At 43.7% G+C, this 13,005-nt stretch overlaps 1 protein-coding gene across 2 annotated transcripts in view; it reads right to left on the reverse strand.

Moving 5' to 3' along the window:
* The window catches only part of DNAJB6 (DnaJ (Hsp40) homolog, subfamily B, member 6), an 81,943-nt gene that overhangs the window by 11,392 nt on the left and 57,546 nt on the right, over positions 1–13,005 (reverse strand). Inside the window, exon 10 of one of the 2 annotated variants that reach the window (XM_010585807.1) lies at positions 4,925–6,541. The exons of the other annotated variant lie outside the window; for it this stretch is intronic. Coding sequence (XP_010584109.1) covers positions 6,459–6,541 — 83 coding nt within the window. The 3' untranslated portion in view covers positions 4,925–6,458. Of the gene's footprint in view, positions 1–4,924; positions 6,542–13,005 lie in introns of those variants that run through there. 2 annotated transcript variants of the gene reach the window in all.

The raw sequence follows: 13,005 nt of genomic DNA on the forward strand, positions 1-13,005 counted from the left end.
AGGAGCAAGGTGTCTTCCCAAGGTCACTGGACCCGTCTCCCTGGTTGGCAGGGATCATACAGCCAACGCCAGTTTTCCGTGGGAGCAGGCAAACCGGCAGTGGCAACACCAGGCGCTTCTTACAATAAAGCACTTACCCCACCCCTGCAGTCCGAGGAACGACGAGCGGCGGCAGGAGCCGATGCCTGAGTCAGGAGGTGCGCGTCCCGTCAGCCGCCAAGGAATGCCCCGTGATGCCATTTCGTCTGAGGGGGTGGGAAGGAGGGTGAAGGTGTGTGGGACCACGCTCTGGAGATACCATCACTGCCGTGAGCTCATGCGTTCTCATTCCAGAGCCCGTGAGAGCCTGGTGAGACTGAGGGCATCAAAGCTGGGTCTCAACCATTCGTCTGCTCTTCCTGCATCCTGGGCTTTGCGTGGCCTTTTTCTCTTTCTGTCAGACTGATAACGGGGTATTAGCAAGTTGTAAAATGCTAGTCATGCTTGCCTGAGTGGTCATCACAATTTATGGAGCTGAGCGACAGCTGCTGTTTAACGAGCTTTCCTAACCTAACTGAGAGGGTGATCAAAGGTAGGAAACGGCTTTTCTGTGAGGAGTGGTTCAATGTGCTGGACCTCTTGAGCCATAAAAGAGTTGGCCAAAGGCTGGCACGAGCGAAATGTGTAAAATCATGAGTGGCATGGAAAAGGTGAGTGAGGATGTGGTGTTCAGTGTCTCTTCCAATGTTGGGATGGAGGAGGGGGGAAACCAAAGGGAGCTGTTTAAAACACAGGGGCTACCTCTTTAGCCAGCAAAGTCAGATGAGGAATCCCTTGCCATAAGACAGTGGGTATTGAGCAGTTTTCTAGGTTAAGAGGCAATTGAACAAGTCAATGGAAAAAAATACTGGGCAACAGAAAGACCATTCCTGGATCCAGGAGCTTCTGCCCCATGGAGTGCCACAGCTGGGAAAACATTTGGTGAGGTATAATTACATGCTTAGCCTGTTCCTGTGCTCTCCCCTAGGCATCCACCATTAGTCACGATCAAAGACAGGACAGCGGGCCAGGTAGCTGACAAATCATTTTTATGGGCATAAAGCATGACTCATAGCACTAGGAAGGCTCTAGTGCTGGTTACCTCCTCGCCTTGAATCCCGAAGTGGTAAAACCCATGCTGTCACAACACTACCAGTACGGCAGGTTATGGCTTGCATCTGCTGCCAGGATCAAGTCATGCACCTTTGGTGAGTGTCCCTTCCAGGTGCCGTGGGAAGTGTTTGCTTAGTGCTCCTTAATGTCTCCTTAGAGCTCCCTCCCTTCCTCAGCTCTGAGCATGCAGTCTATTAAAGAAGCTTCAAACTATCTCTTGGTCTCATGTAGCAATATGCAACCAGCACTGCTCAGCTTAACATATTAAACCGTCCAAAGATGTCCCACACTGGGACTCCAAAAATCAGGCAGAAACATATATTTCATAAGTTTTAACCTAATACATTTAAGAGGTGTATTTGCATAATGGCTTTGGTGTGATCTACCATTTTGCACTGTTAGCTTTCATCTTAAAAAACGTGGAAGTAAATTTTGCATTTTAAGTTACAAGAAATCTTTCCAACTGCAACTTTGTAATATTGAGATAATGTAAAAATAACACCTGCCATAAGACTTTGTTAAATTGCAACCAGCGGCAGCCTACAGAACAAGCAAGCTGCTCTGCATTGACCAAAAGATGAGCACTTCCCAAACAAGGGATGGAAAAAATTATGTATGCTCTTTAAGTAGAAAGGTGCATGTGCATGCCAATGGAAACAGATATTGAAGAGATGCAATTAAACAGCCAGCCAGCACAGTGAGGTCCCGTTCCCTCCTTGGAAACGTTGTAGAAAATCTGTGATCACTTCCAGGCAGACATGGAGGCATTTTCCTGAAATCAAAGCATTCAGACTCACTATGAGAGCATGTGTTTTGATCTTCCTCTCGCAGTCATTTCTTGCTTTTTGGGTTGGTTTTGCAGTGACAACATGAAGCCTTCTGGAAGAGGCAGAAGGAAAGTCTGGGATACTTGACACTGGTTCAAGATGTGCCAAATGACATGAGCAGTTTCTGCTTTTTGTGATAAGAGCAGCAACATAACCTACCCCACGCTTGGAAATGTCATCTCGGGTCAGCTCAGCCACTTTGGAAGTTCTTCTCCCACTGTCAGTAGTTAACAGCTGGTGGCTCAGAGGGCACCAACAAGGTACCGAACAAACCTGACGCTTCCCAACACCCCACCTAATCCTTTTTGGCTAGAAAGACTTGTGAGAAGTCAAAGTGTGCTGACACAGGGCAGCTGAATCGATCATAGGTTCAAATATGAACATTTATTAAAATTGAGATCTGTATGTGGCTTTAAGTGCCCTGTTTTAATTCTTATCAGTGGAGAGGAAAATTGCCTTGCCTTGCCTAGAGTTTTCACTGCTTCAGGTAGCAATGAGCAAAGTTTTGCAAATATTGATAACAAGTCTCTCAAGACCCGATTCCAACTTGCTTATTGGGAAGAGGAGAATGAAATATACTTAATTATGGGCAATTGTAGCACACACACCCCTGCCATCAATACGTGAGTTACAGGGGAGTAAGGTGCTCCCCAGGCAAGGTAACGTGAGAGAGCACTAAAATGTGAGCTAAGTTCGGACATAAAGGAGCAGGAGTGCACGTGAAAGAAAGTAACTGAGATTTGAAATGCAGGAAGGACTAACCTGTGCATCCCAGGAATAAACAGTCCTGTGCCACTGGCACACAAAACAAAGGAAGAAAATGGAAATGAGTACATTTCTTTAGAGGCAGAATAAAACAATGATATTCAATGTAGTAACAAGCTAATCCCACCACTTGATAGGCACCGGTTTGGTGGCACATATCGAGGAACATTCCTGAAGAACAAGTGGGTACGAGTCACACATTTCAGATGTGGTTGGGAAAACAAGCAGTTTAGTGCTTCCCTAATGATTATTGCACATTTTCTGGGTATCTGACTCTCTTCTTTTCAAAAGAAGCATCTTTTCAGTGTGTTATTTCAACAAATACATACAAAGGCTCATGAGATGGTTTTGAAATCTGGGGGAAAAGCAAGTCTCTGTAAAGGCAGCCAAGCTGACAGAGAAAAAAAAAAAACAGAGTTTTGTGTTACCTCTAGAAGTAGGATTTACAGGTCTGCAAGCTGCCCACAGAGGTAGGCAGCAGCATGGAGCAGAGACTGGACAAAAACTTGAAAAAATAAATTTTTATCATTTTCACACCTGCACGCTATGAGATCATTTATTTAAGATCAAAGTCTTGCCAAACCTTAGTTCAAAGAGCAGACTGCACACATCTCTAAAAGGTGTGGAGAAAACAACTGAATTTAAACCATTTTCATAGTAGCAGCTTCCAAGTGAGGAGCAGGAACCCTTATCTGCTGGTATTTTGTTTGTGACTGTGTCCCTCTATCTTAAAATTGTTTTGTTTTCAGTGTGTCATTTTAATTATGCTGTTACTCAACTGTTCTCTATCCTAATAATTTGATTTTCTCGTGGGATACATTTTGGGCCTCTGAGCCCAGGTATCTGGCTCTGTAAAGAATCATTTTGCAATACAGTTTATAAATCACTTCAGGTCTGTATTTAAACTAGCTCTGCTTCTGTCCTCAGCTCTTCCATGGAAATGTTGTAGGATGGTCAGGAATCTTTTCCCAAGTTTCACAATACATTTATTCACAGCCACTCTTGGGCCAGCATCATCTGTTATCAGTTGTGGTGTCTCACACCCACCTGCATTTTTCCTGCCCCAACACATACTTTAAGTAACCATATCATCATGCAGCCTTCACCTTTGGCAGATGGATGCACTGGGATACAGGACCTCACATACATACGTGCCCACTCACACATACGTGGCACCGTGTCCAGGCTGTCCTGCGAGCAGCACAGCCACGTGAGCACGGCGCTACACCCAGGCTGACAACCTTGCTTCGTGATGCTCAGTTAAGCAGTTACCCTCCAGTTAAAATCCACTAATCATCAGGCTCAGAAGGAAGGAATTAGGCTCAATGGCCACAAGCCCACATTTCTTAATTTCTGGACAAGCTTGGGCAGATTCTAAGTAGTTATAGGAAAGATTATACCCATGGTTCCCTCCTCTGGGGACTCTGTGTTTCCCAGGATTTTTTCCCGGTGGGAGGTGCAAGGTGTAGGAGCCCAGCTGCAAGCACACCAGCACCTTTCCGGTGGGATAAGGCTGCCCTTGGCAAGACAGGCTTCCTAACTAATTTACAGCCTACCTTCAGGTCTCCTAATTAATGCTCTATCCTCCTCCTTCAAGCCTAACAGAGGGATCAGAGTCAAGAAGGTATTTGTGTACCAAATCCCGGTCTGCTCTAACTCTTCAAGGCACATTCCCGATCCGGAGCCACTCTGTCCCGTGACGTGAGGCTGCTCACAGCACTGGGACAACCCCGGGGGAGACCAGCCCTACGCTGGTGTCACCTCCCCCTTCCTCCACCTCTCCTGCTTTTCCAAAGTATGCACCATTTTCCCAACAAATAATAGCTTAAAATTGGCATATGTACTGGGGGGGACTTTTCCCAGAGTACAGAAGGCACACTGAATGGGATCCAATTCAAAGTGTTGTGTATTATCCAGGATGAATGTTCCTTGCACAGCTGACGTGGAAGCTCTGTTTGAGGTATACGCTCCTTACAGTGATGTTTCCAGCGAGAACAAACCCTCGTTTTCCAGTATCAGCCATCTGACACAGGGACTGTATCGACTTGCTCATGGATTTAGCAAAAGGAATAACTTCGTATGCTTGTGGGCGTTTGTGAATGTGGACTCTCCCCCTTGTGCTTATAGCCTAAGCTTTAATTGAAATTAAACATGAACAACTGATGCCAGCTGTAGGCTATGGTACAGTGCAATAGGACAAAGTATAAAGGAGAATTTTCTTTATTTTTAAATATTAGTAACACTGCACAAAACAAAAAAAAGTGGTACTTAAGTGACAGAAAACCAGTACTCAGTCTTATTTCATATTAACCATAATTTCAATCCCCTAACAGAGTTCATGTATGGTTATATGTTTGCATAGGTTTACACTGGGTAACGTAAGCATTGAAGCTAAACCATTCAGATACTAGAGACACCAGAATTTGTTATATCAAACCACACTAGAATGCAGGCTTGATTTTTCTGTTTAGCTTCTTCCTTACACCATTATGTGCATTCCCACATCTTTTAAACGTTAGGACAAGTGAGTTTCTCCAGGAACTGTGGACCTTCAATATTGCCAGGTTTAAGTCTGTTACATCAACAACGTATTGGTGAGAGGAAGACAAAGAAACAAAACAAAACCATAAGCTGCTAACTCCTACCTGGAGGTTAAAAAAAGGAGGCAACATACTGACAAGAAACATGCAGGTAAATGCTTAAGGCAATGGAAGGGCTCTGTACAAACTAAAAGGTTAAGAGAAGCAATGTGTCATGCACATGAGACAAGTATGGGAAGCAAGGAAGTAATCTTGCCAGAAAATATATATTTCTTTTAAATTGAAGACATCTTTTCAAGCTAAAAAAATTAGTCCTGCAATAAAACCGATGCAAAATGCTTTCATACATAAAGGTGTAAGTTCTTTGCGGAAACAATTTGATAAAATCTTATACGGATGCTGAAAAAAATGTTTGTTATCTAAAACCTACTCAGCAGAAACAAAGAGCAGTTTTAAAGTAGCACTTAGATCATTTGTCTCTAGGTTCTGAAAATAAACTTTTAAAATAAGGAATGATTTCACTAAATGATTCATTGGGAGTCAACTATGCTTAAGGAAATCAGTAGGAGTGCTTACAGGAGACCATCATTACACTAAGTTTCTTAAAATCAGAGGATATAACTTCATGATACAATTTAAAATGAAGGAACATTTTAATAGTAATGACAAACCTTTGCTGCCCAGCTTGGGAAAAAAACCCCAACCATAAAAATCACTTATTAAGCTTGCATAAATTACCCTATAAGAGCTCATGTCTCAATCCCCCATTCCCAATGACATGAGTGAACAGGACTCTTCTTTCAACAGGCCTGATGTTGATGCCAGAGTGACCAAACAAACAGGCATTTGCACAACCCTTTATATCCTACAAGACAAATAAACAAACACTAGACTAGAGTCATTTTAGTCCCAGGGAAGAAAGAGGTAAGAAATTCTGTAACGCTTTCCAATCTTCAAACATAACACACTTCTAACCAAGATCAGCCTCGTTCAAATTCCCTAACCTGACTGGCAAGAAAGCCACTCCGTGAAACTAAAAAGAATAACATAGTGCAATTTTAGTACAGTTTTAAACATGAGTCACTTCCTTGCTAGCAGTGTGAACAATCAAAAAATATACACAGAAGAGGTGTGCTCAAATGTAACATTAAGTTGTCATTATTATAAAGGTATTGGCATAGCAGAGAAGTCCATTTTAGTAACTCCCTTTGGTTGACTTCTTCTTCTTCTGTTCCTCTCTCTGCTTCTGCTTCCTCCTCTTGCTGCCTTCTTTGTGTCCTGAGGAAACATGGCTTGTAAAACACCATTCACAGCATTCATGGACTTTTCCCTCTAGCAAAAGCACATGTTCTCTGAATGGTTTAAGGAATCTTAAAGAAAAGGTCTGGCTTTCTAATGTGGCTTTTTAAATGTTCATTTCTACTACATCCCCAGTTCTACTGTATCCCTTACATAGGATAGAAGGGAAACCCTATCAATCTTTGAAGTTTGAAAAGATCGGGAGAACTTTCAAAAGACTTCAAAGCCATTCAGGAAAAGCTTCAAAATTAGAGCACATGCAAAACCAGAATAATTTTCAAAATGGAATCAATAAATAAGACTTATACAGCAGGAGCTATTTAAGTACTGGTGTTTCCTGCTCACAGTAGTCAAAGTTACCATGATATTTGCACTTCCATTTTAAGACTAGGGAATGCCGAGAATCCTGAGTAAATAAGAAGGTGCTCAGTGTTTACCAATCTGCATTTTATATGCACATCATCAGCCTGCTCATGCTTAACTATGCACCACAGGTTACATTCTACTGCAGCTCCAATGGTGCATGGAAGCATTAAGTTCAAGCAACAATTATTTGCTACGAGTTTAGTAGCCACAAGTTTCCAGCCCTGTGATCATCATCCTAATGGGTTTTTTCCCCCCACAAAAGATGCGTGAAAAACAGTTCTTGCTCTGCATCAGGCCCTTTCCTCCAAACCTGCAGTAAAACGCAACTTGCCAGCAGACTTGCACGGACAGTGAACTGTGTAGAACCAACGCCACATCTACCCAAGCGCACTTATAAATCTAAACTCAAAGCTAGCAAACATTTCCCTCAGATAATCATTCTGTGAGGCTTTGAGATAGCTGGAGGGGGTTTTTAGCTCAGCAGTGCTCTGCCACTGGGAATCGGCACAATCCAGTGAACGGGGCCAGCACGGAACGGAGGAGCCCCTGCAAGCCAGCTGAGAGGCAGGGCTGGGAGTCAGAGGAATGGCCCAGGAAAGAAGCAGCTCTGCCTGTCTGGAAATCTCTTTCTTTCCCCCATTCGGTCTGCAGGCAGGCAGAGATGACCCTGAGGAAGCTGCGTCACCATTGCACCTGGTTCTCCACCAGTTTAGCACCAATCCCAAAATGAAGATGGGAAAAGGAAGTGGTGGGAGGTCAGGGGAGTATGAAGCCACACTGTGGCTGAAGTTTGCTCCTCATCAGAGCTCCTCCCAAGCGCAATGAGGGTTGTGCCCATGACAGAACTGCAGTTCTTCGGTGTGAGACTTGGGGAGAACCACGAGATAGATAGTCCGTGGGCTAAAATCACTTGAGACGGCTTTGTGCGAGAGGAAACGCACTCCCTTGTAGCAAAGGGAAACTGTTCCTAGATTATCATTCTAGCTCCTACGCTGTATCAACAGCATGACTTCATCTTTTGCAATCGTCTGAGTCAAGAAGCAGGATATTTATTTAGAAATTCTGCCATGAACGATTAGCCTGCGCAAAGTTAAGAGTGGAAACCAGTTTTATTGTTTAAGGAAGAGAAAAACTGGCAGTGCTTTGCAGAATTGCAGATGACGCTGTGTTTTCCCTGCACCCTGCCACCCTCCTGAGCTACAGTCCTTCCCCGGGGACACCATGAATGTCTCCTAACTAAGAACTCCATCCATGAAGTTTACCTCAATGTCAGCCCCTCGGTCACCTATACATTGTCAAAACTAGGATCCCTTGGCATTTAATTGACTGCTGTAAGGCACACACCCCAGAAGGGCTCAAGCATCTCTCTGCTTTCCCACAGAGGCCAATGCAGGTGGAAGAGACATGCTGAGTCTTGAGAATCAGTCATTTGAGGGGTGTTATTCAAAGGATTCTTCCCTTTACTGGAGCGAAAAACAGCATCATATCAGATGATCAGAACTAGTTCATGTAGTAACTATGAAACATTAACACAGATATTTGGGAAAGGATCATTAAACACTAACAGGTTATTCGCTTCATAATTTTCTCATTTTTCACTCTTAAAACACTGTCAGTATTTCTAAAAGGCTTCCACATCCAGGCATGATTGCATTTGATACTATTATTTTATATCTTTTTTTTTCTTGCAACAGTCCATTTTCTTCAAATGTTTGAGATTTTGAAAGCAATTCTAGCAACTCCTTAAAAATACTGTGAGTCAATGTAAATTATGACTTGAAATGAATGCCACATAATTTATTGTCTTACAAATGAAACAACTCAAATGTTAAAATAATGTGGTATGGAGATATTTAGGCATTTGACAACGCAGTCTCCTACCAGCCTCCGGAATGATAAGGGTGAAAAGTGGAAATCTTTCAAGTGTTATCACTGACACACAGAAACAGATTGGCCAAAGTAGGAGATAACACACAAATACAGTGTATTTCTCAAGAGAAAACTGCCAGGTCTTTTCTGGTTTGAGCCTGCTGTGATAAATAATTTCACTCGTGACCGTTTCCTTTTCTACCCCCACCAAAGAAGAAAGGATGGGTCAAACTTAGCCAGTCTGTTAGCTCCAGTGATGCTATGTTGGGTGATAACAGCCAAAAACCTGACCCAAACAAGTGAAGCAGCTCCTAGCAAAAATAAAAATCACACACTAAATATGTAACCCTTTGGTGGTTATTTCACTCAAATACTTAAATCAGCACTAATTAAAAGCATATTCAGCTGCCTTGGTTACAAGACTAGGCCCAAAGTCACGAGAGGACAAAATCTGAATTAGAAAGCAGCAGTCCCATTACTATTTGATTAATTTGCAGTGAACCTGTGTCCTGGTGAGTTGCCAGCATCACGAAGCAGTCATAGAAACTTCCCGTGGTCAGTGCCTGGCTGAACTGGCTTCAGCCAAACAGTTCTCGCCTTGGGGATGGGCTTTTCAAATTTCTACCCTTAGAAGTAATTGTTCGCCATCTAAACTCTAGATATGCGTTACATGAAGACAGAGAGTCTTAGGGAAGGGTGGAGGGAGATGGGTTGCTGAGAGCTTCCCCAAGCTTTGACATTTGGAAACCAGATTCACTCAAATGCAGATAGGTATCAGCCTAACTTGGTATGTTCTTGCTTTTGTCAGCTGCCAGGAGCAGAGATGCATGAAGCAAGAATCTACACCACTTGGAATTACACCTGGTTTACAACCTGGGTAATTCTTGTTTAAAACAAACAGCACCTGCTGGCCTGTTCTTCCCACTTCATCCCTTCTCTTCTACTTCCAGAGCAACCATAAACAGCACAGAAGCTATTCCAGCTTTCAAAAAGCTGCTAAAGGCTGAAAGCAACTTCCAACAATGCTTAGTAGCAACTCCCTCAACCACTCAGCAGGACCAAAACAAATTGGGAAGCCCCTCTGCTGCGTCTCAGACAGACTTTCCTTCTGGCTTTCTACTTCTGTGCCATCCGCACCTCCCAAAGACACAGGTTTGTTCAGTCCCCGACTACGAAACTCATCGCATTCTTGGGCGGCAACTGCAAGGGAGGTAGGCACATTGAACGATCGATCCAAAGGGACAAGCGTCCTGGGGAAAACACTCCTACCCAACCCGTTTGTGGTATCCTTCTTCCTCCTGCCCTGCCCGACACCCGCCTGCTCTACCAGGATGCAGAGAGCAGCCACGGGTCTGCTCCACCTTCCTTCTGCCAGCACAGGAGAACACAGGAGTCAGCAGAGGGAAACAAGGTGTTCGGTCACGACCGACCATTAACACACAGCATTGCTGCTTCTCGACACACATCGGTCGGTAATAAAGGCCATGGCCTGATTTTTACAGAAGATCTCCTACAAAGGTGAAGACTTGGGAGGAGCCTCCTTCCACCTTCAGGTTCTGAAGCAACGAGGTTGGGTGTGGGAGGGATTCATGCTTTCTGCTTAAGTCCCAGAGAAAATGGTTTTCAAGATCTACTAACTTTTTGCTAAGATTGCGGCCGTTCTTTTGCCCTCCTTAAAACCATGAAAGCAGTCGTGGCTCCGACATGCACACAGAGTTTTAACAGGGCAGCAGGTCGCATGCACCTTGGGTTCAGTAGTGCGCTTTCTAATTTTCTGCTCTTAGAAATATCTCTCTAGTCAAAACAATAAATTGCCATTTCAAGGTAGCTAGCTTACTTGGGAGTTGAAGCCACCATCTGTTATTTTAGACTGACCACACTTGCATATGCCATTACAAAAATTCACCCCAGATCACAGCTTCAGTATAATTTCAGGTGTGTGACTCAATTTACAATTACAGCTTTACACTACACTTTCACATTCTCTCCTTTCAGCCTGAGCCACTGCCCAATGCACACCACAATTTGACCTACTAATTCTCTCATCGCATCCACGGCACCTGCCCATGCCACAGAGCATCGCGGAGAAAGAACCTGCCTTTACATAAAGACCTGAGGTGACAAAACATCCCACCCTGTCTAGGTATGCCACTCCACTATTTAATTACCTGTACTGTTAAATCCAAGGGGTGAGTTCTCCAGTTTCACTGGCCAACCCAGTGATGTAATTTCAACTTTGATGTTTTAGGGGACTGAAAAGCTTTAGCAACTTACTGGGGCCTTCCTTCATGCTTGCTCACCGTACCATTTTCATTACCAATTCTGCCTAGAATTGCTACAAGAACATACCAAGCCAGATACAACCTGCTTGCCTGCTATTCATTAAGGTATTACTATTACTGAATAGAGTCCAAGGTTTTACTCCCACATGGCAAGCAAAAGCTTGCAAGGTTCTGCAGCCTTGGAAGCCCTTCTATGTGCAACCCAGCCACCTTCTATGGGAAGCAAACGGGTAGCGGGATGCTCTTGTACTAGCAGCCAAAAAACCATGCGTGAAGGCAGCTCTGGCTAAGCCAGGGAGCAACCAGCCCACTTCCAAATCCACCAGCCAATCTTCCCACCCTCTGTCTGCAGAAGACTATGGCTCTTACCCCGTCCCACTCGCACGCAGTTACAGCCAGGGAATGTGGAGCAAAGGGAGAGTGAACTCCCTCCCACCTCCGCACCTCCAGCATTCCTCGCATATTAGATTTCCACAGAAAACAGCAGCTTTGCTTTCCTTTCTCTTTCCATTACATGCCCAAATACAAGTATGTGAGGGAATTATAAAATAATTAGTTTGGATAACCAAGCATATCGATTTTACTAGTTAGTAAAGTGTAATTCAGGAAACGGTATGTCAGTGAAAAGAATGGAGACTGCATTAAAGACAAAATAAAGTACAAATAAGCTCAACTTTCCAGCAGAGGAATCCATGCCAGGAAAGGATCAAGATTAGTTAAGCTAGTTTGTTTGAAGTGGTTTCCTCTTCAGGGATGCCAGCAGATGAAAATGCAGCAAAAAGGAATTATTAATGTTGTAAATTTTAGGTTAATGCAAGCTATTTCATTCAAAAGGAAGAGCAAACCTTGCAATATTATCTTCCAAATAATGATCTTTCATATCATGTATTTTTCAGTATTTTAACAATTAAACATTTCAACCATTCTTGCTAGATAAAGGTCAAAACTCTCAAATCCAGAGAAGTAGGGGTTTTAGGGGTAGTTACCACTACCCCTACCGTTAATGGCTGCAACCCCTAGGTCTCTGCTAGCATTCAGACCGCTTTGACACAGCTTGGATACCACCAGTCAGCCATACATCATACAATCAGGGAGCACATTACTTACAGTATCTGAATTCTTATTAAAAAATTACTTGTTTGGAGCTAGAGAACTGTTTGAGATATGCAATGACTTCAGAGCACAAGAGGTGAAGTTTTATTCTAAAAGGCTATTATGAAACCAGGAACAGTATGAAACCCAGAGAAATTTCTACTAAAACGCAAAGTGCCAATGTTAGATGGCGAATCAAATTAAACTCTAATTTTTTATTAAATACCTGCTGTAATAACTGGAAATCCTGACTAAGGAGAGGATTCATCTCACCTCTGGGTATCAGTTGCCAGTCTAAGCAAGTTGGCCAGCCTTTCTCCTTGGGTGCTAGAGAGAGAGATGGCCACTTCCAGAGGGATTCCCCACCACGTAGTCAAGATGAAACCTATCCCCTTTTTCCTTCATTTAAATTTGCTACAGACTTACAAATTAAAACTCAAACATTCCCACCCTTAGAGCTGGGAAAAGAAAACCATTTCACCGCAAGTGAATCATTAACGACTGAGGATTTGCTTGAGGTGCTCTAACTGGGACAACATCTAAAACTGCCGCGCAGCCTCGCTGCCAAGGGCCGCGCGCCAGCGGTGGCAAAACCATCTGATTCGAGGTGGAACGGTGCCTGGTTGGAGGCCGTTGAACTTAACTATTTTCCACTGAATCGAGCGGGCTTTGGACCAAGGCAGAAAAAGATGCTATTCTTTCCCAACACTGGCCCGTGTGAGCACGGCAGCTGTTGCAGTGATCGAGGAGAAGCCAAGCGGGAGCAAGTAAGTGGTCTATATAATTACAGAGCTGCGCCGGTGAAGCCTGCTTGCTGGGCAAGGCGGTCGGCAG

This window comes from Haliaeetus leucocephalus, unplaced genomic scaffold, assembly GCF_000737465.1.
Source record: "Haliaeetus leucocephalus isolate CR32 unplaced genomic scaffold, Haliaeetus_leucocephalus-4.0 Scaffold0, whole genome shotgun sequence".
Classification (NCBI taxonomy): Eukaryota; Metazoa; Chordata; class Aves; order Accipitriformes; family Accipitridae; genus Haliaeetus; species Haliaeetus leucocephalus.